Raw genomic sequence first — 27249 nt, 5'->3', positions numbered from 1 at the left:
ATATTTCCAACTGTGTGTACGTCGAACGTAAGAGCTAGTGGCCTTTGTTCATTCCCGGGACTGAAACATGTCTGCCTCGAACGCCACTTATACCTTGTCAACGACGATGAACGTTACAGAGATGACACGCGAACCAGAAGACCCATACCAGTTCGTATTACCATGGTGGCAACAGACGATATTTTACTTTGCATTCGCTGCGATTCTGCTGATTTCTGCCGGCGGAAACCTTGTCGTCATCTGGATAGTTTTGGCCCACAAACGCATGCGAACGGTCACCAACTATTTCCTTGTCAACCTGGCTCTGGCGGATTTCCTCATCTCTCAATTAAATCTTCCGTTTACGTTTCTATACTTGTTGTATCAAGACTGGTGGTTCGGAACATTCTTTTGCAAACTATCGTGTTTTATATCCCCGTGTACTATCTCTGCAAGTGTTCTTACCTTCATGGCCATTGCCGTTGACAGGTAAGTGCGACAGTTTGAATTTGTAATATAGGTTTATAGGGCTTGAATTGTTGATCTGTTTGTCTGTTCGCACCTTAATGCAATATGAAAATTAATTACTGATAAAATGGCTTACTTGATATTAGCAATAATATAATATATATATATATTATATCCAGCGAAATGATTGCTTCAACGTTAATTGCAATTAGATTCGCGTGTGTGCCGACGTTTACCACAGCTTCTGTTTAAATTAAACTGACGAGATATCTCGTGCAAAATCAATTTATTTGTTATTAATAAGACATTCCATTCACAACTGCCCAGTTATCAGATGGCTTTAAATAGATTAATAGTTAATATTGCTTATTCTTGTTACAGTTAAATTGAGTATAATATGTTTGATTTTACCCTTCATATACCGTTCTGTTTAACATATGCTTGAATACATCGACACATATGAAACAGTTTTATAACTAGAAGAAATGGTGGTTGTTTATTATAACAATTCTTTATCAACAATTGGTTTACTGACCAAAGAAAACGACGTTTTCATTTTAGTTTTCCAAGAGTTCATTTCACCTAATTGCAGGCGGGGAAACACAATTAATGTCCTGATTTGATTACCCATGCACTAACATTTCAATTTGCAATTGATTACTGGAAAAATATCATTATTCATCTACGCTCTATGTTAACCGTTATATGACAATATTGGCTCGACTGTTTTTAAGCTTTAATATCGGAGAAAAATGTAACACGTCTTCGGTTATTTCTTGTAAAAGGTTTTTACAATTTCCACAATGGAACAGGACCCAATTATACTATTATTTATATTAGTATTTTATCATAACCGATTATTTTTGTGTTTTGTTAGACTTTTGACAATTGATAGCTTGCTATAACCAATAGACTTGTGTACTGTACTAAATATTATTTAGTTATGTTAATTTAAAAAGGCTATTCTGATGAGTGTTCTTCACGCAAAGACCGTGCTTGTAATAAATAAGTTTGTATCAAGTTAACAAACATACGCTACAAGTCGTCTGATTTTTTTCTTAAGCATATCGTGAAAGGAAAAATGTATTATGTTCTAGGGAATGTCAAATTATGTCACATTAAATATTTACTCTTATGAAATCTTGGTCGTTTTTTCTATTATTCTTACGCAAATATTTAAGTGTTTACATATATCATATACAGTGACATAAATACATAAAATCAACGAATATTACGCAAAATATTTCGTAAAATAAAATGTATCCATAAATAATCAATGTTTCTCATAGCAATAGGCAAAAATTAAACGCTAAATGTGGTATGATAACATTGATTTAACGAAATACAAAATGCTCATTTTTATTTACGTGTGGCACAATATATTTCCTTGTAATTTCCCGACAGGATAGCTATTCATACGACACACAAAACACTAATATGGTACATGAACATGTGTTGAATATATTGTCCTATAAAAAACAACAAAATATAGCATTTAGGTTCTTGTTAGAATCTATATTACCAGACCACAATCAGCGTTCGAATGATGCCTATTGCTGTAGTTGATTTTTTTTATGTGTTTACTTTATTTGTCAAATTATTGTACGAAATATTCGTTGATTTTGAGTGTTTATGGGCTTTAAATCACGTCATTCGTTACAAAATATACGAAATAACAGGAAACAAAATAGCGCTAGTTAAAAAACAAATCTTTATGTAATGCTTGAAGAATGATTAAAAGTAAATTACCAATTACGTTCACGTTGATGACCTTTTAACAAATCAAAGTACTGACAGTACTGGTGTGACGATGCTTTTGAGAGGATGGATATAAAAGCATCAAGTTAAGTTTATCTACATCACCACAATTACCACAAGTGTGTATGTTGGTACGAAAACAAAATTTGGTACAAAAAATTTGCGAAAAAAATTTGGGTATGAAAACAAATTTGGGTACGAAAAAATATTTGGGAACCAAAAAATTGGGACCGAAAATTTTTTGGGTACGAACAAAAAATTGGGGATGAAAAAAAATTGGGTACAAAAAAAAAAAATTGGATACGAAAAAAAATTGGGTACGAAAAATTTTAGGTACGGACAAAAATTTGGGGGAACGGGAAAGTAGTACCTGTGGGGAACTTGACCCACAATCGCACATGTTCGGCCCTTTCAGTCAAACATAAGATAAGTTCCTCGAAGGCAATAGTATGAATACACATTTCGGAAGCGGTAATGCGGTCCTACCTACGCGCGTCAAAATGTAAGCGAAATATGTACACAAGTCTGTCAGGAATGATTGAATTAACGAAGAAAATTGCGTATTGATGTAAGTTTTTTGAAGAAATGTGCAGAAAATATATTAAACAAGAGCTGTGTTTGTGAAACACAATGCCCCCTGCTGCGCAGCTTTGAACCCATATATTTTACCTTTGACCTTGAAGGATGACCTTGACCTTTCACCACTCAAAATGTGCAGCTCCATTACATACACATGCATGCCGAATATGGAGTTGCTATCTTCAATATTGCAAAATTTGACCTTTGACTTTGAAGGATGACCTTGACCTTTCACCAATCAATATGTGCAGCTCTATGAGAAACGCATGCACGCCAATATTGAAAAAAGTTATGGCCAATGTTAAAGTTTTCGGACAGACAGACAGACGCTTTATATTTGACATTTGACCTTGAAGGATGACCTCCACCTTCACTTTTCACAACTGAAAATGTGCAGCTCCATGAGATGCACATGTATGCCAAATATCAAGTTGCTATGTTCTATATAAAAAAAGTTATGGCCGTTAAAGTTTTCCGACGGACGGACAGACTGACACACTGACTGGCTGACTGACTGACAGTTCAACTGATATAGGCCACCCTACCGGGAGCATAAAAAGCAATGGCGATATTTTTCTCAGCCACATAATTGTTAATAGTTTGATATCACAAAATGAAAGTGAAAGTAGAACTTGAAAAATGACAACCTGTCAACGTGTTGTTTTTGCTGGCACGAGAGGGCGATTACACTCAATGTGTTCACATTTTGACCATATGCTTTGTCAATGACCCTTATAGTATGGGTAGCTTTGATATTATTTATTGCTATCATGTAACTGCTTGATTGTGTACATGATAACAATACACAAAGCATAAATAATGATATAAATATACTGATTGAGCTTATAATAATCTGAGAACTATAGCCAGGTCAATTAAGGACTTAAAATACAATTTTGTGTCCTGATTTCATGAAGAAATTACCATGCATGTCCTAGATTTTAAAGTCAAGGCCCTGGTGTGACACATTGGTAGCATTACCGTTAAACTGTTACCAGGCTTATGAAATTAGTTTTTATTGAACTATCTAAGGAAATCTAAATCAGGCACTGATTTTTCTTGTTTTAATACAGTCATAGATCTGTTGTGGCCTGTGGGTAATGACCAATTTTTGCTTACTTGTCACACCCTTAAAACTTTCCACACGTCTATAATAGCAAATCTGGATTAAGTCGATCTTCAATGGTACATTTAAACTTTAGCTCTGTTACAAGCGTGCTGGTAAAGTCCAGTCACATATTTAAATCTAGGCCATGTCAAAATCAAAGTGTCAAAGACAAATGAAAGATGCGTTCATTAATTATTGTCCAGTTGTTTACTACTGCTGTAAGTTTTTATATAATATGACTGATGAACATCATGTGAGAGAAAATTCACATTATCATTGTATATCAGGTTTAGCAACCTTTTAGATAACAAAGTATGCTAGTTTTCAATGTCGCTTCTGGGGATCAAACCCGTAGGGCTTTTAGGAAGATTCTGAAATTTTCGATCCCTCGAGAGCAACCAAACCAAAAATTAAGTCAAATATTGCCGACTCGGTTTTTTGAGTCGGTTCATGACGGATAATGGAGCTTGATTGGTCATTATCGGCTCTGGTACTACTTACATGTACCCCGGGTACTCTTAAGTATATTTACATGTACCCTGGGTACTCTAAGTATACTCACATTTACCCCAGGTACGGTAAATAAACGTAATTGTACTCGGTTCATATTAGACTGTACCCGAGTTGTATTTGCGCCAAAAATCCAATGTCGTAAAACGCGCAACCGATTATCTAAAACACACTTCTCTTCAAAAAACACTGCATCAACATGCTTTTTAAGCATGTGTTCCGATAATATAGAGGCCATTCTACAGAAAATTGACATACATGTGTATATATAATTATTACAAAAAATAGTCGACAACGACTGATTTAGGGTTAAATTTCCCGGGTACATTTTAGTATATTTACCGTACCCGGGATACATGTATGTATACTTAAGAGTACCCGGGGTACATGTACGTAGTACCCGAGCCGACAATGAACAATCGAGCGATACTGGAAGGTGCAACATCTCTCACGCCCCATAGCATCGCCTTTAGCAGTATTCAATTCTCAACAGGAAAGTGCTGGAGTCATTGATCCCGAGGGACAAGAAAAACAATTGATTAATGTTCGAAATAAATAATTTGATTAATGACAATTCTGTTATTTGAGCCAGGTCACAGGAAAAGCGCAGTCAAATCAGTTTAATTATTTGTTATTGTCAGAAAAACGCTTTTAAGCAAACAGCTTTCAAGCGACTGCTGGCTGATCTAGATCCAAACTGGCCACAATCGCCTTAACCCTTTGCATGCTGGGAAATTTCTCGTCTGCTAAAATGTCGTCTGCTGAATTTGCAAAATAAGCATTTTCTTCATTTTTCTTTCAAAGAATACTATCAGAATAGCAAACAGTTTGGATCCAGATGAGACGCCACGTTCTGTGGCGTCTCATCTGAATCCAAACTGTTTGCAAAGGCCTTTAAAATTCGGTCACGCACTGAAATGGTTAATGTCTCTTTTACTGTGACACAGTTCATTTAACTTTAAAATGATAAAAAGTACTAACACTAAAAAAAGAGTACTAACCAGTAAAGAGTTTGAATTCAATGTTAAATCTCAGGACAGCTTGGTGATCTGCAAATTCCCAATGAAATGTTGATATCGGGTATCATAGTCATTCAATAAGTCGCAAAATGCTCGAATACAATTTATAAAGCACAATGTGACTTATATTGATAACTAAAAAAAACAGTAATCAGTATGCCAGTTTTGCCGTGTCAAGCTGTTACGATCTAGAAAGTCATTCATTCACATCGAGTATATATCCTTCGAATTCCAACTATTGTTGTCATAAGCGGAGATTTAGTGAATAAATAATTCAATTATCCTAAATGACAGCTTCTAAATAGCGAAACAAGCCAATGTATGCAGTAAGAAAGTTTTTAATCGAGACTCTCGTTAAGGCGGCCATTGTTGAATGTTGAAACACGAACGACAACTCTGCTAGGAGAATGTTATCAATGCTTCTACGCAGTGGAGTATGCCCAAGGGAAGTAACTGAAAAATCGAGTTATCTCAATCGGACTGGCTCGGTCTTTTACATAGATGGCCACTGTGAGATTTTTTTAGGTGATTATCAAACCTTGGACGCTGCTGTTCCAGCATCGTCAATGGGTACTGCAAAGAAACAAAAAGAAATACAATGATCTAAACATAACATGTATCATACCCCGCAAGAAACAAAAAAACACGATAAAATGCAATCAGTCATTTTATTAATCACGTCCTCATCCACTGTACGTCGATAATCCGAACTGAGTAGTATAATTCAAACTGAAGAAAAAATGGCGACATAAATAAAGACTCCAGTTATTTATTTCTAAGAACACGTTTATTTAAGGTAAGTTGTGACATACACTACGTCTAGCGCGATTTCTGCCATGCACCACTCATCACCGTGATTCAGCCTATAGTGGACAATTACTATCTAACCGCGATACACCGTTGAACACGATGATTTCGTCGTGGCGAATTGCGGTGTCAGTCTCGGCGTTATCGGGAAATTGATCTCACGGCGGACCAACGCAATCGCGGTGGACCACCACGGTCTAGGTGGTTCGCGGTGAAATACATGTGCAACAACAACATTATACAAATGTACGGTCTTCAATATCGAAATGTACATGTTCATTCACATTGCAGATCGTATAATATTTTTTGTAAAATTTGCATGAACATGTATTACATGCACTTCATAATAAAATCATCGAATGTTCAACTCATCTCTCGTGTTTGCCCTCTTTACAGAATCATTGACATGTCTTACATCGAGCGTGAGTATAGTTTGCGTTTCATGCTTCAGGTTTTGTTTCAATTGTTTCTGCATGAAGTTTCCCTTGTTGTTCTTAATTAAAGATTTGTTTTTTGTTAACCTTTCGAAAACCCTTGCTCGTTTGTGTACATAAATATCTCGCCAACAATTACATACAAACATGTTACATGTACTTGTCATTTGATTTCAGACTATTTTTGTAATTTCCTGTTTCTTTTGTTACATGTATTGGATCGAATAAATGTACATTTACAAATTCGAGACATCCGGAGTAAGTATTAAATTCCGCGATATTTTAATATCATAGTCATGCGAAAAGATCAGTTGTCATAATAGTGAGTGACTATTTGTATACCTGTTCTTTGTTCAATAACAAGTTCATTTTGAAACATACACTGTATGTAAAATAACGTAAAAAAAGAAATCATAATATTATGGTAAATATTGATTTACTTATTGTGTTACAATAATATTGTGCATTCAGCAAATACTATGTATATCAAATTTATAAAGTATCGATAAGAAGTGTTGTTAAGAAATCGCGATGAATTTAACGAATCATAATTTCACATTTAGCTTTTTTAAAACTGTTTTACTCTTTTATTTCAGATACGACTAAGAATATGATTTTCGGAAAATAATGAACATAGTAACAACGCTGACGAGATTATTATTTATATTATAAACATGCATTTAAATACTGATTATGTTATAAATATGATTTTATTTTACATGGATATGTATGTCTATTTATTGTACATGTGCTGTATTACAATACGAATAAAACGATTGTTTTCTTACGAAATACTGATGGAGAATGTGATGTCTACATCCATTTACTATATCGAATAAAATGGAGAATTTGATGTCGACATGAATTTACTTTATCGAATAAAATGGATAATTTGTTGTTTACATCCATTTACACATAACAGAACAGATGGTATCTGAACGCATCTTCTCACTTCTGTCGGAAATTTTGACAGAAACAAACAATTCTTTAAATAAACAACAAGTAAATCTTCACGCAGAAACTGTAGAAACAAAACATAAAGTACATCACGCTCGATGTAAATGTCAAATGATTCTGGAACGAGGGTAAACAATAGAAAATAATGACGATTGTTAAAAATCAAGTTACAATGCATACAAATGTATATATAAATGTAACAAAACATTCTAGAACTTTGCAAAAATTATACGGTCTGCAATATCGAAATATACATGTTAATTCACATTTACCTGTATTTCCTCGGTGGCTCGCGGTGGTCCACCGTGAGATCGATTTCCCGACAACGCCCGCGGTGTTCAGCCACTGTCTACGCGATCTATCATGATGGAAACACCTTCAGATCGCGGTGATTCTTCACGCTCACGAAAAATTGCCCACGGTGGGAGTGTTGAAGATGGCAGAAATCGCGCTAGACGTAGTGTATTAAACGTTTCTTTTTGATAAAATGTTATTTTCCAGATACAAGGCGCTAATAAACCCATAACTATAAAAAACAATTACATTGAAATAAGATGAATATGTTTGAAAATGTGGAAAAAGTAAATGAAATTGTCGAAAGTTTTAGGCCAAAAACAATTATAATCGAATGTTTTAATGTTTTAATGCTTGGACTTATGTATTAACCTTTCATATATGCATGTACAAAATTTAAATGGCGTAAATACTCGAAAACGCAATATAATCGTACTTGTTTGGGACAAGAATATACAAATCGGATAATGACCTAACAAGTGTATGGATAATTCCAAACTAACATTAGGAAGTCGATGGATAATGACCACACTGCAAGATATCTTTATGTAAAGATCTATGTAAAATGAACACTCTTGTAAAATATTTCGAGATTTATTTAATTGCTGACAACACAAGCATTTAGCACATTGTTAAACAATCATCATACAAATGATTTTGTTTTCTTTTCAGGTAAAACAGAAGATAATGGAAAACAGCATATGTTATTATTGTACAGAGTCCTTTAAATGCCTGAAAGAAATACTAATCCATAACACAACTAACCATTACGTAGAAAATTTAAAAATTAGAGAACTTACCTTAAATGAAACAACTGGCAAATTCGGTTATCGGACAAAAATATATGCTGATATTACTCCACAAAACATAGATGAACACCATCAGCAACTCACTATTGAAAATAACGTTATCAAAGTAATATATAAGCATAATGTATAATAAATCTGATCAGTAATGCCTCAAATTATATTCGAAACCTCTAATGGTGACAAATACATGAATCAGCGGGGCAAGTGTGACTTTAACCTGCAGCTTCAACTCGAATCCCTTTAAATCAAGTGATTAAATAATAAGTAGGGACATTTTTTAATTTCTATGCTTTTCATGCTTTCCAAACTGACATGGAACACGTGTCATGGCATCTCTGTGTACGTGGAATGCAAATTTCGCATGCTTATTTTGCGTCTAATCTCAATTGTATATATATGCAAGTTCCGTTGAAATTGTTTTCATTATAACAAATAAATAAATGTTGATGTTCGTTGAAAGTATTTTTTATATTCCATTATACACATCGTGTGAGTTTTTGGTTATAAAAAGTTGTGTCCAAAGAATAATATCCAACCTGTCTTTGGAAAACATGTTCAATATATCGCAGTTTGTGAATTATCCATTTTGAGTTTGGTTATTATCCACAGAAATGTTCATGTCAGTTTTGAGTTATCCATAAACTTTTATACCCGTCCTGCAAATACATGATTTAACACAGAAACACACTATTTGTTAAAATTAAAACTTTAAAGGACATTTATGATATAATTTGGCATATCTTTGTTACAGTTTTGTTCGCCCTTGTGTCAATTAACGTGTAAATAATTCAATACATAGGTCGCATTTCATGAAAATAAGCATTTTTCGAAGACAAATGTATCGTTTTTTACTAGGAAACTATTAAATCATTGCAAGCCTCAAAACGCATGTGTGTGTCAGACATTTATTATCACATGTGTAGAACAATTACGTCCTTATAGTTACTAAATTAGCAGAAATGATAAAATAATCACCTACCTTTAGTTTCAGTTTCAGTTTCGGCCGACATTTTTTTCTTCAGTCTGAATTATCCAACTCAGTTTGGATTATCGGCGTACAGGGGGTGGTCCTGCAACGAAAAACGGGGCAAACCATACACTGCAACGTTGCATTTATTGACTAATATTAATGAAATATTTATTATAATATCGAACATATTGTATTGTATTGCGAAAAGTCATTTGGTCGGGATACCGTATGATTAGTTATACGTTGCATATAAATCATGCACTTTATTTAATATTGATTTGGGTTTATCTATATACTAGCTCGTCTACTAACCAAACATAATATTTCAAGATAAGAATTATCTTGGCTTAATTATCTTAAGTTATTTATTGGACCCATATTGCATTCACTACAAGTAGACATGTACACTTTTTATCGTAGATATTAATACCCGTGTATTCATCTGTATAATTAATAACAATATAAGTGTTCAGACCACGTCTAGAATGGCGTTCACTTCTATTTACCAGCGCCTATGTCTCAGTCTTTTCTTTATGCAAAAATCATATTAAACTTATGAAGTTTCTGGAACGAAATTACCTTTCAAAATTGCAGAATATTGGGAATTAAAAACACATTAAAATACTGAAGATTTGCTTTAAACAATAATCAGTTCACACGCAGTCCGATAAAAAAAATATATATTGATTTAAGCACAAATATAAACACTTTTCAAATATAACTTTAAAGTGAAGTTAAAATATTATTATGTATTAACGATTAATTGTAATGTATTCCAACCATCTTCGAAATCATACTACTAGAGATAAAAATATGACTTTTTAAAACACATTGCAAATATTACTTTTTTATACCTTCGAATAAGTATATATTGATTTAATAATGTACTACGTGTTTTAAATTGAGAATCATTTCACGATTATCTTAATTAATTAAATAGTATACTCGACTTAAACATATTCATATTAACACATAATAGTAGATGGTATTATATTTTGCAAGAAATAATTGCTTGGCTCGAAAAAATGTATGGTAAACTGGATTCGCATTGTGTCCACATGTGTCGCTTTTTAACTAAGCTGTGTAGGTTTGCTCAGTGAGAATTCACAATTTTAAATGTAAGAGGCAAATGCGCCTGGAAGCTTTGTTCAGTTAAATTAATCAACAATGATTGATAACAATTGATAATCGATTAACAGATCTAAGATGTATAAAACATTTTTCAAAATGATGAATATTGAATATTTGGAGTTGTACATTTTTAACGTATTTTATCTTATTGTCTTAACATTAAACTACAAATAGTGCGTGTGGGTCGATACAATGCTGGAATCTAATACAATGCTGGAATCTAATACGAAACAATCATTACTTTCATTATTATGTGATTAGATTACATCTTTGAATAGTCACGACGTATATGTGGTATATTTCCCCAAACTTACGGTACACTTCACATACTTTATCGGCCAATTAGAGGGATGTAATTGGTTCATTATTCCTCGATAACGTTACATTCGCTCGGGTTAAGGTAAATACATTCTCAATAGCCGATCGGTATTATATATTTAATCGTAAGAAATAATTAGCAAGCGGCAGTGCTACGAATAGGTTAATGCCCAGGCAAAGTAAGTAGTAAGTACAAAGCAGTATGCTCGTAAATCATTGCAAAAATGTCTAGTCGCGTATGTTTGCATGGTATTAACTTAAACGGCATCCATTCGTTTTCCAATGATGGCAATAAACAGCATTTACCTACATTGGTCGATTGAAATAGAAAACATTGTTCACATAATATTAAAACACTATTATCTACGAAAAACATTTATCACAGAATTTCGTTCACTCACAAATGTTTCTTGTTAAAGATAATAACTTTTGACATTCTGAATGAGGAAGCCATTGTCGAGATAAATTGCCTATTCAATGCATGTTGTGTACGATTCGATCATATAATACAGCAACATGTTTACCAACAGTTTCAGCTGCGTTATTTGTCAATTATTATTAAACCCTAGACAGAAACAAGGCAGTATATCTCAATTTTGAATCAAAATCTGTGTTTCCATTAGATGACCGAAATACATTAAGTGAGTTATATATTACTTTGATGTAAAATTTATATACAAATACCAATAAATATTTAAATAAAAAATTTCACAGATATTTTAGAAGTAAAGACTTTTTTGTGAACATAAGTTAGCTATAAATATAAGAAAAAATCATAAAAATCGCCCATATACGCCAGGAAAAATATACAACATGACATTTAAATTAAAAGAAAAATCAAAAATAAAGTTTTTGTCGGCTCCTCGCAACTGTTAATTAAAAAGTTTTGAAATGTAAACCTGTTTAAGATTCTCCCTAACCTCGCATTAACCCAGCAATTTACAGAAAAAGCAAGCATACACAAAAGATATAAATAAATAACAGACACAAACGCACAGTAAGTGATAAAGTTAGTGGCCATCGCCTGTGCACGGTCAAAGAAGAAATACAATGGTGGTTTAAACCGATTGAAAAAAAAAGAAATATAAAATATAAAACAGTAATAGTGTTATGATATATGTGATATTTGTTTAATTGAAGTAAAAAATTATTTCTGCTTTACCGGTTAACAATCAAATGTTAAATTATATGCAAAAGTAATATTCATGCGTAGGTGAGTATACCACCGTTACTAATGCTTGTATTCAACTTCACTAACTTAAAGGCATCTTTGAAATTAAGTTCGTTAACTCTGTTTCCTACATTAATTGTGGTATGCTGTTAGAATAAAAAAGGCGGCAACGTTCCTCTCACACTACTGGTACTTCTTCTAAGCGCACTGCTGTTAAACGTTGAACCTACTTTTATTTAAGGTATGAGGTGTCGAATCAGCACTGATGATAACAGCTGCTGGATATGTGTTATGGGCCAGAGATCGGCTATCATTTATCTGAACATCATTAAATTTCAGCGAGTAATCGGTTGATTCGCGAGTAATCGTATTTATGTATTGGTGTCATATCTAAATCAATTATATTTATATTAATTTATTACATTCGGATAGCTCTAGGTAATTCCCTTACCGTTAAGTCGCTATTCATTAAACATTAAGCATATATGTCCGATAATACTTATCCATACGGACACATTGCGCTGATTAACAACAACGCAAGAAGTGGCGCTATTCATGTAATGATAGTGTTATTATTTCAAAACGCATTTATCTTTGTACAACATTGGATCAGGTTGAAAGTAATGTATGGTTCCGAATGTCGAATGAACGTCAGAGATAACAGTTTTAATTTTAATTTCAGCATGCTTTACCGCAGATCAAATGCAACCCTATCGATAAAACAAATGTCGATATTATGCGAAGTAATTACGTTTTCGAAACTTGCGGGTCTGACTGGCGTCAAATCAACTTTCAGAGGTTATGAACCTCTCTGTGTTATGGATATTTTAAAATGTATTATATTACTGAATTGTGGACGATTCAAACAGAAAGTTTATTCGTATCATGTAAACATTAAAGGTAAACACAAAAGGACATAGCAAGTTACCAAAACAATAAATAAGTATTGCAATTCTGTGATTTTAGAAATATGAATTTGGTAGGCGTATCATTCCATATAAAACAACATTTCTATAAAACACCGTATTGTAGTTCATCTAAAGTTTTAACTTATCAGTATATATACGACAGGGCATGCACATGCTAATTAATCAATACTTACACACATTTCACATATATTTATCGTATTTAAGGAGAAAGGGCTATATTCCCATGATTCCAATGCAAATATAACATTTTATGTTTTCGGGTAATTGTGCAGCATGTTATAACAAAATATATCTACAATTACTGATTTGTGGTATTTAACTGTTTGTTCTACATTCTAATAATAAATGAGCTTTCAACTTCTTAAAGTACATGTCGATTATTCGCAAAATCTAATATGCTAATCTAGTGCTAAATAAGTTCGGAGTTTTTCTTGATGAACCATAAACAAAGCAATACATTATCTCGTTGAAAAGACGCATGGGTAATATGTATGCAATTCAATCTTTTTTTTTTCGACAGTTCAGCCATTTTGTAATTGCTCATAAGAATATTTACACATATCTCCACTTATTAAACGATCATTACACTTAATTAAGGCGTTCACAAGAGCACATTGTAGGATGCAGCTACTACAATATTGGGCATTTTATTCGTACCAGGATATACCTTCTCCTTTTTAAGATTTTAGATGGTATAACATATACATGACATAAAAAAACATTCGTTGATGCAAACACGTTATACACTGTAAAGTGCTTACTTATACAATTAATAAGATTGAAGCGCTATAGTTGTTTAATGTAAAATGTATATTAATTGTAGCATAATCAGTTTAAAACATTTACACATTTGATCTTTATTTTAGTTTTATTTTAAGAATTATGATAAGTTAATTAATTGATGGCAAAACACCAAGTACGGAAATTACTTATTAATTTAATATTGTAAGAAATAAAATGTTTAACCAATGTTTATTCTTGTTGAATAATGTTGCGTACATTTGTTTTTTGTCGTTTAATAAGATACGGTTGACAGATGACGTGCTGTTAAATGATAATACATTTTGTTAAAATATTCTCCACAAATATTTAAACGATATCGTTAACCTTATTTCTGGTTGTATTACTATGTTATGTTTGTTGTTCACGATTTCATTTTCAAACTGACAGTATGAAGATTGATTTTCCTCATCCTGCATGCAGGCATAGTTTTGCTGAATCAAATGGTTAACGTGTTCTGCTTATACATTTGGCTGCATAATGTTTTCGAAGGGCGTATTGTCTGCATACGTTCTTGATAAAGTGTTGCATCTGGTAAACAATGCTTATGCTCATGTATAATAACTTATCTCGTTCGTACTTTATGTTAGGACTCTAGGTATATTTACTTTTATAAAACGTACTTGGAAATATTACAAACATTAGGGTGTGGTTTTCGTTACGTACCACAGCCGGGAAACCTTACTAGGTAATTAGTACCATATATAGCTTTTGTTGTTTATTCGTCCCATAACACTTTCAAATTACTGACATTACGCACATAATACACATTCGCGGGATGTTTATTTATTCTAGTTTAATTAACCATTATTAAAGACATACACAAATAAAAATACTATATACCATATTTGCACAAGAGCTGATGTTAAACTGCATAGAAAAATAATAAAATGTTGGTGCTCTGGTGTCTCTGTTATCAATTGGTAGTTAAATGATTATCAATTGAAACGTATGTTTATTACTGCTTTAAAATTTGAATCGATATATATTATCATTCTTACTTAAATGTTAAATAAATAACTCTATACCATAATTGGAGCTAATTAAAGCCGGTTTAAACCTCACTGCTTTGAAGTGAACGACCCCAGTTTTAATATTGTTTGTGTAATCGTTGTGCACTTTTTTGTTCAACAACTTCCAAAAGCTTCACGTTATTTTAATTGCACTACAGTGCTTTTATTTATTAAAGCAACTCTTTATGTTATTTGGATGAAGAATGCGTTGCCATTAATTTGTTGGACAAATGAGAATGGAATCTCGGACACAAATCGGTACATTCTTTTTATATTGTTTACGGCTTTGCTATTTGAAAAAAACATTTGTCGACTAGAAGAATAACTAAATATCTACACGGTGACATAACGTAGTTAAAGTGTCTTTGAAATTACCACAAAGGTAATGGTTAATTGGTTTATACAATTGATGCTTTTAGGATTCGCACGTTGCATATTTGTTATAATAATATGTAGATATATATATTCATTACCGATTAACTTCGTTAATTTTTTTTCTGTCATTTTAACACAAGTGTATTGTAACTGTATCTCAGCCCTTATTTGTTACCAAACACGACCCATTAAAACGACCACTATGTATTTTACTTGAATTTACTAGGTACATTTAAATATAGTATGCAGAAGCAATAACCACGTATGCAAATGATATTTATTTGTTTCTGTATAGTATCGCTTGTGATGTGAGCCGTTGCAGTGAGACAGTTAATAAGAGTTGTTAATCACAGATATTTCTCGTCTTGCAACATAAAATAATAAACACTCTAAATGTGTGTTTCTGTATCCTCTTAACGCCATTCATCAAGTATGCATGTTTCATAGGTATCATTCATCAAATATGCATGTTTCATAGGTATCTCCCCATTAACTTCGTCTTTACGTCATAAAACTGCATGTGCTATCAGTATAAAGATTTCTGTTAACAGTTCACAACTGTTTTATGGCGACATGCGTCTCCATTGTTACTAAAGGGTTGTTAATTGGAGATGTAACCGACCTGTGGTGTTTTCTGAAGGATTTATGCTACTGACATCAACGGTATAGAATGCCGGAATAATTATATCTAAAAGTATCACAATAATTTAAATAGCTCCTGACACGTAAACGTAAAATTGGAAATAGCGTCATATAGAAAGCAATTTTGTGTTGCGTTTGCTAATGTTTTGTTCGCTGTATTTTGTGAGTATTTTCACATGGAGCTACATATTAAGCATATTGAAACACTACTGTTATGTTCGACTTGTATATATATCAGTGGTGCATCTGTGTAGTATAATGTGTTAACTATATCGTTTGTATGTTTGAACAATGCTAAATGTATTCCTGAACGATCTCAAACGTATATAATCAACATGAATCTGAGTGTAAATATGTGATATGTGTTAGTTAAGTGTTGTCTCGTGTGAACAAATTAACTCATTTTACAATAAATGATATATACAATTACTATAACACGCCTTAAGTACATTGGCAATATGTAAACACGAATATACAAACATGCTTATATGCCACAGATATAACTAAAGAGGAAAAAAAAATATGTAGAACAGTAAACAAATCAACATTTTACATACCTCAATATGTTAAACAATACTGCATAATTACAAAGAAACTCAATGAAACACGATATTATTAAAGTCCTACAGTTCAAATTCGATTGGCTGAATTTCAAATTGCTCCCCTCAATCTTTGTTTTTTTTCAGAGCATTTGGAAAAATAATACATATCGCCAACAGACTAAAACTGCCAAAGTAACCAGTTAGAAGCAGACATGTGAATTAGCAACTTGGCCGATCATTGATCTTTTAGTTTGCTCAGTTGTATTTAAATACTGGTTGGCGAGTGTTTACCGGACAGTAGTATTTTCCGGACGTTATAAACTATGTGTTTTTGTCACTAATGTTCGCATTTAAAAAGCGTTTTCATTATAAGGACGGTTTGAATGGTGTTTAAAAATGGAATATAATACAGACAAATATTATGTTTATATTGAAAGTCCAAAACGCATGCAATTGCTTTCTGGGGAAAATAAATGAAGTACACATCCACACCAAAATCCCAATTCAAATTTAAAAGCAGCGTTCGTAAATGATTAAACTGTCTGATTATTGCAAATATACAATATAAAAAGCATTACTTTATTTGTTTTATGTTATAAACCAGCAAAAAACTAATTTCAACGTGAAAAGAAGCTGTTGTGTGCAAACCTTTCGGAGCCTCTTTGATGCACATGCGCGCTATTGACATTTGTTTAGTTTACATCGTCGTATAGGCGAAACACCAAATATGCTTATTGTAAATATTTGCAGTTGAAATCAAACAATTATTTAAACTATCAGAAAATACATGCATATGTCGTCCGGAAAACACTATTTGGTGTGAATTGCATAGTTATATTGCATGAATGAAAGTTATATCAAAAGAATAGCAAAATATATTTAATTATTTTTTTTAATTTGTTTCGCTAATCTATATAACTAACATGAACCATGTATAACTTGTCCGTCATTGAGTATATACAACTGCTTACGACTATTCTAAATGTGACTACATTACTACGTTCAATACATAAAATGGACGTTTTATTTGAATTAAGAACTTGGTCAATCATAAAGCATTTACATTGCTCTGCTATATTTAAATATGTGACGTGCTTTGATTTGTTAAAATGTAAATACCTAGTCAAAAACCAAAGGTTATCAAATTTAAATACTTGACATTTGCATTCAATTGGCTAATACAAATATTGAACACACTCTCTGTGTCTTGTGTCCGTCATAGAGTACAACAAACAGAAGTACACATGACACACATATCGAGTGTCATGAATATATCGTATTTGCAGGCGGTCGACAAATTCATTGCAAATCTAATAACATCTAAAATTGAATCAATTGTGACGCAAATCAATAGCTTCATTATGTTTGATTAATTTGCCACATGGTTCATCAGTTTTTATAAGAAGTACAACTGCCCTAATACAATAGTATCTTCTGTGCATAATGGTTTGTGCAATCTGATCAACATTCTCGTTATGAAATCCATTTAATGTGTATATTATCCAGTATTGAAGTAACCGATTTATTAATTGCTTAACATTAAATTCATATATCGCTGTGTCTATAAACATCTTTTGAAATCCTGTATTTAAAATTTAAAATGCGAAACATAATCTATGTAAGTATTTCGCATCAGTTAACTTTGACTTTGAGATTTACTTTGTGCACCCCTTTTGATAAACATATGTATTATAAACCTTTCAAATATTGCGAACACACGAAAGGTCTTTTTTGGCTAGTTACCAATATGTAAAGTATGTAATTTATAATTTAATACAGAAATAAACTATAGATACTATATCATTTTACGTCATTTTATATTATATATCATATGAAGATGGATTGCGTACCATGGTAAACCGACGTATTAGCAAACGATGTTAATTTAAATGCTATGATGTTCGTTTACTAATGGACAAAAATACTTCCGTTCGAAGCTCGCCCACGACGCCCAACATTTTGAGTTCGTTCATCTCTTTTGCGAAAAGCAATGACGGTTTATTTAATCAATGTAAATGTTTGCACGCCTACAAAATACTACAACATATATTATTAACTCTTGTGACGAGTTTTGCTCAATTCTTAAGGCAACTCACTAAAAGGGGTCGGCTAATCGTAACCTTTATATAATGTATTTCCTGACAGAACAGTGAAGTGTGTTTATTTTATTGTAAGTTTCGTATCTGATGAATTTTTATAAATTGTATTTAATTTTATTCGTTAATGCAAATTGTGTAAAGGTACAATTTCTTTTAAACAAGCTTATACAACGTCAACACACATGAATAAAAAAAAACGTTTGATTGTGCGTGTAACATTCGTCCCATTTGCATTACAATACCTCAGCGTCTCATTCGTATGTCCATGTCCCTTGGTTAAATGCCAATGTTTTACGAATCGACACTGAAGTTGAGTCAGTACATCCTGAGGCCCTATATCAACCCCAGTAAATCTAATTCTAGTATTTTAAATTTAGATTTAACATATGTTTGTCTAATCGTTATATGCATATAATGATCATAATCATATCATAAAATGCGTGTATGTGTTTTTAAATTAAATGTAATTGAAATATTTAATGCACAGGGCAAATAAAACACGTAACTTCTGTTCGGTACAAGTCTTTCTATACATAGATGGTGGCGTCACAACGTTATTGTCACCTCTATACTAAGACGCATCACATTCCCCTGATTTGAGGAATTATGCGCCCGCCAAAGTAGTTCTGCGTAGGAGTGAAAATGTTAATAATGAAAAAAAATCGTTTTTTATTGTGTGTTTAAAACGGAATGTTGTTTAAGAAAATGTTATTTCACTATGTTTAAATGTGATTTTGAATCATTATTAAGACTGATAGCGATTATCAGAAGCACGATTACCTGACCTACTTTCGCATTCATTTTTCACTCGTAAAATAGGTGCTACTAACAATTCCTTTCGCGTTAGTACACAGGTCAGTCAGTAAGACCGGTGTGCACACAATGGAAGACAACAAGATTGAATAACGAGGTACATTTGTTTGGAAGTGTTGCGTCGCTTTAAATGCACCGTAAAATAAGCGTATGTGGATGTCTTCAAGTTTTCAATTGTATCAATTGATAAAACCAAAGCCTTATGTGCATGTAAAAGAAAAGTTGTTCTTGACTTTCATTCAAGTTTAAATATTGAACAGTGTCATTTCGTTATAATAGTTCACGATGTACATTGTAAGATCATTTAGTCTCATGCACATACATAATTTGAATATATGTGTTCTTAATTAATAGCTAAAATATAAATGAAAAGATAAGCACAATTGTGTACACGAAAATAAGTAAATGTATTTTATAAATATATAATATGTATTATCGAGGTAGCGATCCACGAAACACAAATTCGATGCATATGCAACCAAATCGAAGAAATTCATAATATACACATTAACAAAATAATTAAGTTTCGTAATTAATTTTTTTATTGAAAGAAATATTTCGTCATCGGTAATCTCTTGGTATATTGTTCGACGTTCTATAAGATCGCTTTTAATTAAAAAAAAAACTGAACTAACGAAACATTGTTTTATTGTTTCTTTTATGAATATTGCAAAACAAAAATTCACCCTTGATATTATAATTAGCAGACGAATTTGTAAACACCGACCTTCTAATGTTATAAATTGCTGCATACGAACGTTTCCCAGAGTCTTTCTTACATACATTTGTTGTCAATTGTTTTTACAATCATGAATAACTTGTACATTTATTGAAAAAAAGAACATATGTTTGATGTTGATAATGTAGCTGAGCAATTAAATGCAGGTTACAGATGCCGCCTATACCCGGTATACATGTATTTGAATCTTAAATGAAACTTGGTATGGTTGCTAGAAACATTTGTTGTGATAAAGATAAGACGCAAGCAAGCTAATATGACGCTAGATGCAATATGATAAAATAACCAAACTAATGACGCAATGCAAGCTACGTAATTCCACAGTATTATGATGTTGTATTATGTGTACCGCCAATATGTGATCAAGTGACTTGCATAAGCAATGTGTATGTACGTGCGATGTTCAAAAGTACACATGTCGCTTATAAGAAACAAAACAATACAGACGTCGCGACTTTCGCTCAATAATGTTCCTAGTATTCTTTATTTATAGACTATTAAGCTAGGAATTTTATCTTTTCTATGATAATAATGTTATCTTAATAAAACAATGGCTTCGTCTATCATTCTTATAGTTTTGCATCAATCATATTGTAAATTATGTCGACTATGACACATGTAAAATCACACTTGAATTACTAATTTTGATGTTTAATAGATTATAATCAATAGATACATATTAGCACACTTGATAGACTCATTTGCTAATGACTTTATTTGCAATATACCTTGTATTTATATTAGTATGTTTGCTTATAATAGCTCATGGTATATAACACCTAATAATATTAAATAGAACGAGGTATTTAATAACTTATAGTATATTCTAGCTCATGATATATGGACTTATCACTGAATATACTATGCCATTCAAATCTTGCCTGCGAACCAACTGAACCTAAAATAAACATATACACATATTGCTATTGAAGCGCACACAAAATTTTTAGTTTGTAAAACAAAAATTGTTAAAATGCAAGTGACGTAAGTTATGTGCATTAAAAAAAAGTTGATATCTTAAATATCGTTTAAGATAAACGGAATTACACAACATAATTGCTGTTATACATCGAATCGCTTACAGCAGCTTTTGAATTGACATTAACCATGTTATGACATTATTTTTATTATTAATCTTTCCGTCTTTATAAGGTAGCATTTTAAACATGTTTACATGTGTTTATGAACATATATCGAAACAAGAGCCATGGACAATCTGACAGTATATTATAATGATCACGATCAATAACTTTTAAACTCAACTTATTCCTAGCCACATCAAGTACTTTTGATAAGTTGTAAACAAGTTGAAAATGGAATAAAGATTTGTTATTGTTATTTCAGATACATCGCCATTCTATATCAGCTTCGACCACGCATGCCAAAACGTCACGTGATAGTGGCCATAATCTTCATCTGGCTCTTCTCCATAGCATTGGCATTTCCAAATCTAATTTACTTTGAAACGGCTTCTAATCTTGCCGGTACGATCTGCTTCATCACGTGGCCAATAGAAACGGATCTAACGTAAGTATATTGCAGGTTTACGTCTTTATTAGTATACACAAGCCATATTGTTAATTCTGTGAGATGAGGTCAATCGTTCATGTGAATCAAGATCGGTGTATTGATGTACCATTCTTCTAAAAGCGTTGCTTAAAATGTAGAACGACGTTTTTGTATTCATATATGAATCTTAATTCAGGTTGATTTATTGCTTCATAAAAAAATGATAAAAACTGGTATTGCCAATATCGCGGCAAATGCTTCATATACCACAGTCTTAAACATCATATGGGTATAATAGTTTACAATTGGGTTTGACTGCCTTCAATATTACCGTATTACTCTTTACACGTGACAAAAGCAAACGAATTTATTTAAATGTAATTCGGCACGTTGCATAATAATATTTAAATATGTTCCGCGACGTTCGTAATGTAAGTATGTTTTTTGTTTCCCATTTTATAGAATACATAAAAATAATGACATTAAGTTTTTGCGTCTGTTTTTAGACAGCCTTAACAACATTAGAAATAAATGGACAACTACTATGTCGAAAATGCTGATTTTGATTTTTAAGTGCTTTTATTACACTTATTATAATGACACGCTCGTTATATAAACTATAAGAGCAAATAAGGATTAGACAGAGCTTTAAGCAAAACTTCCCTTTATACCGTTAATGTGTTTTCTTCTGATGTAGTTTTAATGACCCTACATTTTCACGTTTCAGGTATAACTACCTACTTCTTTTACTGAACTACCTGTTACCGTTGCTCACCCTTGTCTCCGCCTACTCGCGCGTTGGCATGGAGCTATGGGGAAGCAGGGCTATAGGGGAGGAGACGTCAATCCAGAGAGATAGGGTCAAGTCGAAACGAAAGGTATTATACCAATAATAAGACAACTGAATTACAATATAGTACATTATAATCTAAAGATCCGACTAAGGTGTATCCAAATAATAGATACCAGTTATATGGCAATTTCTGTTTGCAAAACACAGAAGCAAGGCCGAAACGAATATGTAAGGCCCTTTAGCTTTCGGCAACACACTCTCATGTCGAAGAAAGAATGATTGTGCGAATGAAAAGGGAATTCGTTTTTATAAAAATATTTTGTAAATTCTTCAGGTTAAGAATCAGTAGGCACCACATCTGAAAAAAAAAGACAAGTTAAAGTCCAAATAATACATACAAATTTTGGCCATTTAAAAAAAAGGTAAGGGACAAAAAGTAATGTTGTAGGGAAATGTGTACGCCAATTATAAAGACATATAAGTAATGGACCACACAGTCATTATATTGGGAGGATATATGACGGTCGAACATATGTCGATTGACGATTTACACATTTGCACGTAATATTTGATGCATTTGATAAGGTTCTAATTCACTTGAAAAGACATGATAAAGGCGTAACAAATATAAGAAACGAAGGGTAAGGCTGTGTATCTTTAAGACTGACTTTGTCATTAACAGACATGTTTGATACGGAAGATAAAAGTATGTATATTCGTGCAAGGCATGATCATATTCATTAGAATGAACGGAAAGCGGAATAAAAGTAAGGTCTTACTTAAAAAAAAAGACTGAGCCATGTTTAACATAAAGTACGATAACGAAAAAAATGTCTTGTATCTTTGGAAAGGCAGTTCCGAGAATAACAGAAATATGTTTCTACGGAAGATAGTAAGATGCTATATACTTTGGAAAGACAGCATGATGTTATACAGTAAAGTATAGTACAGGAATAAATGTCATCTATCTTTTTGCAAAAGAATGCCAACTGAAACAGCACTGTACGTTACGTTACATAATGCCCTCTTTTTTTCAATACGATAGGTTTAATTCAAAAATATTGGTTTATAACATACGATAGGCCTTTAAATATTGCAAGTACGGTGTCAATACGAATAGTGGGGATTTGGAGGAGAGAAGTGGGCAATATTTATGTATATTTGAACGCATGGTTAAGTCAACGGAAATGTTTGATAAGACGTATTATGATGTATATATCTTCGAAAGACGATGCCCAGTTGACGGAAAAGTATGAGATTTCAAATAATGTCCTGTATTGTTTGTAAAAATGGTGTCAAGTTGAATAGAAAGGAAAGATACCAACAGTGCAACGAACCTTTGAATAGTAACACATTTCACGTTTTCAAGTGAACGTAGCTGTGTTTTTGTTTATCAACTATGATAAAATATAACTGTATAAACATGGTGTTGGAATATTTAATGCTTCATAGCGTTGTATTGTATATATGCAGGTGGTTAAAATGATGCTCGTGGTGGTTCTCATATTTGGTATATGCTGGTTACCAATGCACGCATACTATCTGCTGACCAGCCACTACAGATCTATAACCGAATACAAATACATCCAACAGATCTACATAATTATCTATCTGATGGCCATGAGTAACTCCATGTATAACCCGATAATCTATGGATGGATGAATTCTAGGTAAGAGCTACCGTGTGATACATGTGCAATATGTACAAATAGTCTGGCGCAAGCGTTTTATGCATTATTAATCTAGTTACATATTGCAGCGTATTTAGAATTGTTTGATTAAATAAACATAAGGCGACAACATTTGTCACTAACCTGAAAGAACCTTATTTGTCAACTGTTTAAGTGTTCCTATGTCCGAATTAACCAATTTTTAGACTATAATATATATATATATATATATATATATATATATATATATATATATATATATATATATATATATATATATATATACACACATTAATAGCTGTTATGGCTTTCATTTAGCCAAGTAGAGACTTTTCTTTTTCTCCAATTGCTGTTCCAATTCCTAGAAAGAGTATATCACAGCACGTTGCGTCTTCGATACATTGCATATGGCGTGCATGCCTGTACGTTTGTACTGTATGCTTCAAGGACATCGTCAGAACATGTCTGAACAAAATAAATGTAATATTGTATGTCAAATTATGATGAAAGCTTTAAAAGTGGAAACTTAACATTTATAAATGTATTGTTTTAACATATATGTTATTTGTATATTTCGACATTTAAGTTCAAAATCAATTTCTCAATTTATACCAGGAGCTTATGATATTCAGGTATTTATAAAAATCGCGAATTTATACACAAATTAACACACATATACAGATCGGCAACAAATAAAATGTAAATATTAACTGAAAACCTTGAACATAGGTTTTACCAATAAATTAACAATCTAACATTTGCATATTTCTGAACAGCGCTTTGCAACTTCCGTCCTCTTGACAATGGACTTATTGGCCTCAAATACATGTGTTGCTACAGCCTTAGCCTTTCTATTTTGTTGATTCATCACCCATTATTGCTTCAAGGTCTGTGATTTATTTAATAGTACCAATGGCAACACGAAAACTACACTGAAATCACAGTATATCCAATTAATGTTTGGCTTTCAATATACGTGATCCTTTCTACAGATGAGTATGACTACATGTATTAACTCTAAAATAGTATGTATGATCAACTGTTTTGTCATGTGCTTGAAAATAAATACAATTTATAGGAAATAAATATTAACATTGTAAATGAACAGATATTGTTTACGTCTTTTGATGAAACGTATTATGGGACCTACGTTTGCGTTTGGATTGGTGGGCGGCGTTTTGCTACAAAACACAGCGTTTATTCAACTTTGACCAAACTGTCTGAAACAAAATGTGTACATTATATGGTGGCAAATATTGACAGCCAGGATATTGGCTACTGACATTTCAGAATAATTGATCTTGTAATGTAAATACAAAAGCCACATTTTCTCTTTCCGCTCACTCATTCATACAGTCACCATCGAATCTTCACACATATTTCATGAACATCATTATTTCAGATAACACGACTTAAACTGTTAATAACAAACCAATTCGTTAATGGGACTTTATTGTTATTGCCCTTTATAAAAATGTCAAATTCGAAATTTGCGTTCTCTAACTGAAACTGTGTTTATCGAATCTTCGCAAGACTTTATGTTGACCTGAAAGTAATAAAATGTTCAATACCCAGCTTATCCTCATTCGGCAATTCATCGTTATTGTCCTTGGCATATATAAACACAGCGAAATTTGACATTTTATATCCGTGGCGATATATGCTAGATAATATCACCCAGTTTATATCTGCTTTCAGATTCCGGGAGGGTTTCATTCACGTATTCTGCTGGTGCCCGTGTCGCCGTTGCAAGAGGTCAAGGTCCCAGCTTCGCTTGCGCCGGACGCTTTTCCCAACCGCGACGAGGGCTATGTCCGAGAAGTATAGCTCCGATCGAACCGGTTCAACGATGCACACGTTGGCAGAATACGTGGACACGGAATCATACGGCACTCGACGCAGCAATCAAATCCAAAGCACCGTTCGCCGAGGATCACCTAGACGGACAGATAATGTGTTGTGAAAAAAGGGTGCGAAAGTGAACATGTTGATATAAAACTAGTATGATGAATAGCTCGATAACATTAACAGTTTCGTGTTGGTGAATATTCGTTGTAAAGCCTCACACGGAGGAACTGAATATTCTAAATACACATCCTAAATAGTTTTACATTCATTCAATCTTGAAGTTTTACAAAAGCGGTAACTATGTTTCTGATTCGCCGTTTAATGATAACAATGTTTGTACCTTTATCAGGGTCGTTTGTAGTTCATTAAATTGATTAGTTGTTTATACGATCAGAGCTAAATATTTGAAAAATAATGCGAAATGAAACTAGTGTTAATTGTATGTGTGATCAACAACTTGGTTATAAACGTGTGTAAAAATGTGAGATGTACACATATACATCATGTTTCTGTTGTAATACTAAAACGTGCTTGCAAAAGGTGATATCGCACTGACAACACAACTGACAATAGTTTGAAGTACAGATTGTTTTGTTCAATTGTTATTTATTGCAATTGTACAGTTAGTTATGTCTTATATGTAGTAAACAATAAATTTCGTACGTTTGCAGATTGGGAAACAAATACAAGTGGTATCGAAATACAGATCAGTCCGATGTCAGGTACTGTGCATAATGACTAATTAGGGTTGCTGTTGTTATTTTCTGTAATCATTTTAATGTCAATTAACGACATATAGTATTTAAAAGTTACACAATAAAACACATATCTGTAAAATCTTAACATAAAAAGCATTGCACCTTTGTATAAAAAATTGTCGATACACCCTTCAAAGGGCTAAGCGTGTGTAAAACAGTGTATATATGTTTCAAACAGTCTTACACGTCTGTCTGAACTAGTATTTAAAGAGTATGGAATTTACGTCAAATGTTTTATTTTTAGTTTCACATCGATTTAACAAGCTCTAACAAATATATGAGCTTATCATAATGGCATATTTTGCTTTCTGCTAAATTGTCTAGTATGCATATTTGGAAACAAAACCGTTTTAATTACAAAACGATACAAGAACACAGCTTATTTTCATTGGGCGTGTCAGTAATTAGAAAATTAATCCCATTTGAT

General features: G+C 32.6%; 1 protein-coding gene across 1 annotated transcript; it reads left to right on the top strand.

Moving 5' to 3' along the window:
* LOC127868533 (tachykinin-like peptides receptor 99D) lies at positions 1–26731 on the top strand. The gene is made up of 5 exons (XM_052410378.1): positions 1–468; positions 21589–21771; positions 22481–22631; positions 24020–24216; positions 25915–26731. The coding sequence occupies exons 1-5, from the start codon at positions 68–70 to the stop codon at positions 26177–26179; spliced, it is 1197 nt and encodes a 398-aa protein (XP_052266338.1). The 5' UTR covers positions 1–67; the 3' UTR covers positions 26180–26731.
* Positions 26732–27249: the final 518 nt, after the last annotated feature.

This window comes from Dreissena polymorpha, chromosome 2, assembly GCF_020536995.1.
Source record: "Dreissena polymorpha isolate Duluth1 chromosome 2, UMN_Dpol_1.0, whole genome shotgun sequence".
NCBI classification, from domain to species: domain Eukaryota; kingdom Metazoa; phylum Mollusca; class Bivalvia; order Myida; family Dreissenidae; genus Dreissena; species Dreissena polymorpha.
Note: the sequence above shows the minus strand (reverse complement) of the source record. Positions and strands in the feature narration are given on the sequence as shown.

Excerpts from the sequence above, each read along its gene's own strand:
- LOC127868533 (XM_052410378.1), top strand. The coding sequence starts at position 68 with ATGTCTGCCTCGAACGCCACTTATACCTTGTCAACGACGATGAACGTT. Across the intron at positions 22,632-24,019 it reads GGGTCAAGTCGAAACGAAAG|GTGGTTAAAATGATGCTCGT; the intron begins GTATTATACCAA and ends GTATATATGCAG. Across the intron at positions 24,217-25,914 it reads TATGGATGGATGAATTCTAG|ATTCCGGGAGGGTTTCATTC; the intron begins GTAAGAGCTACC and ends ATCTGCTTTCAG.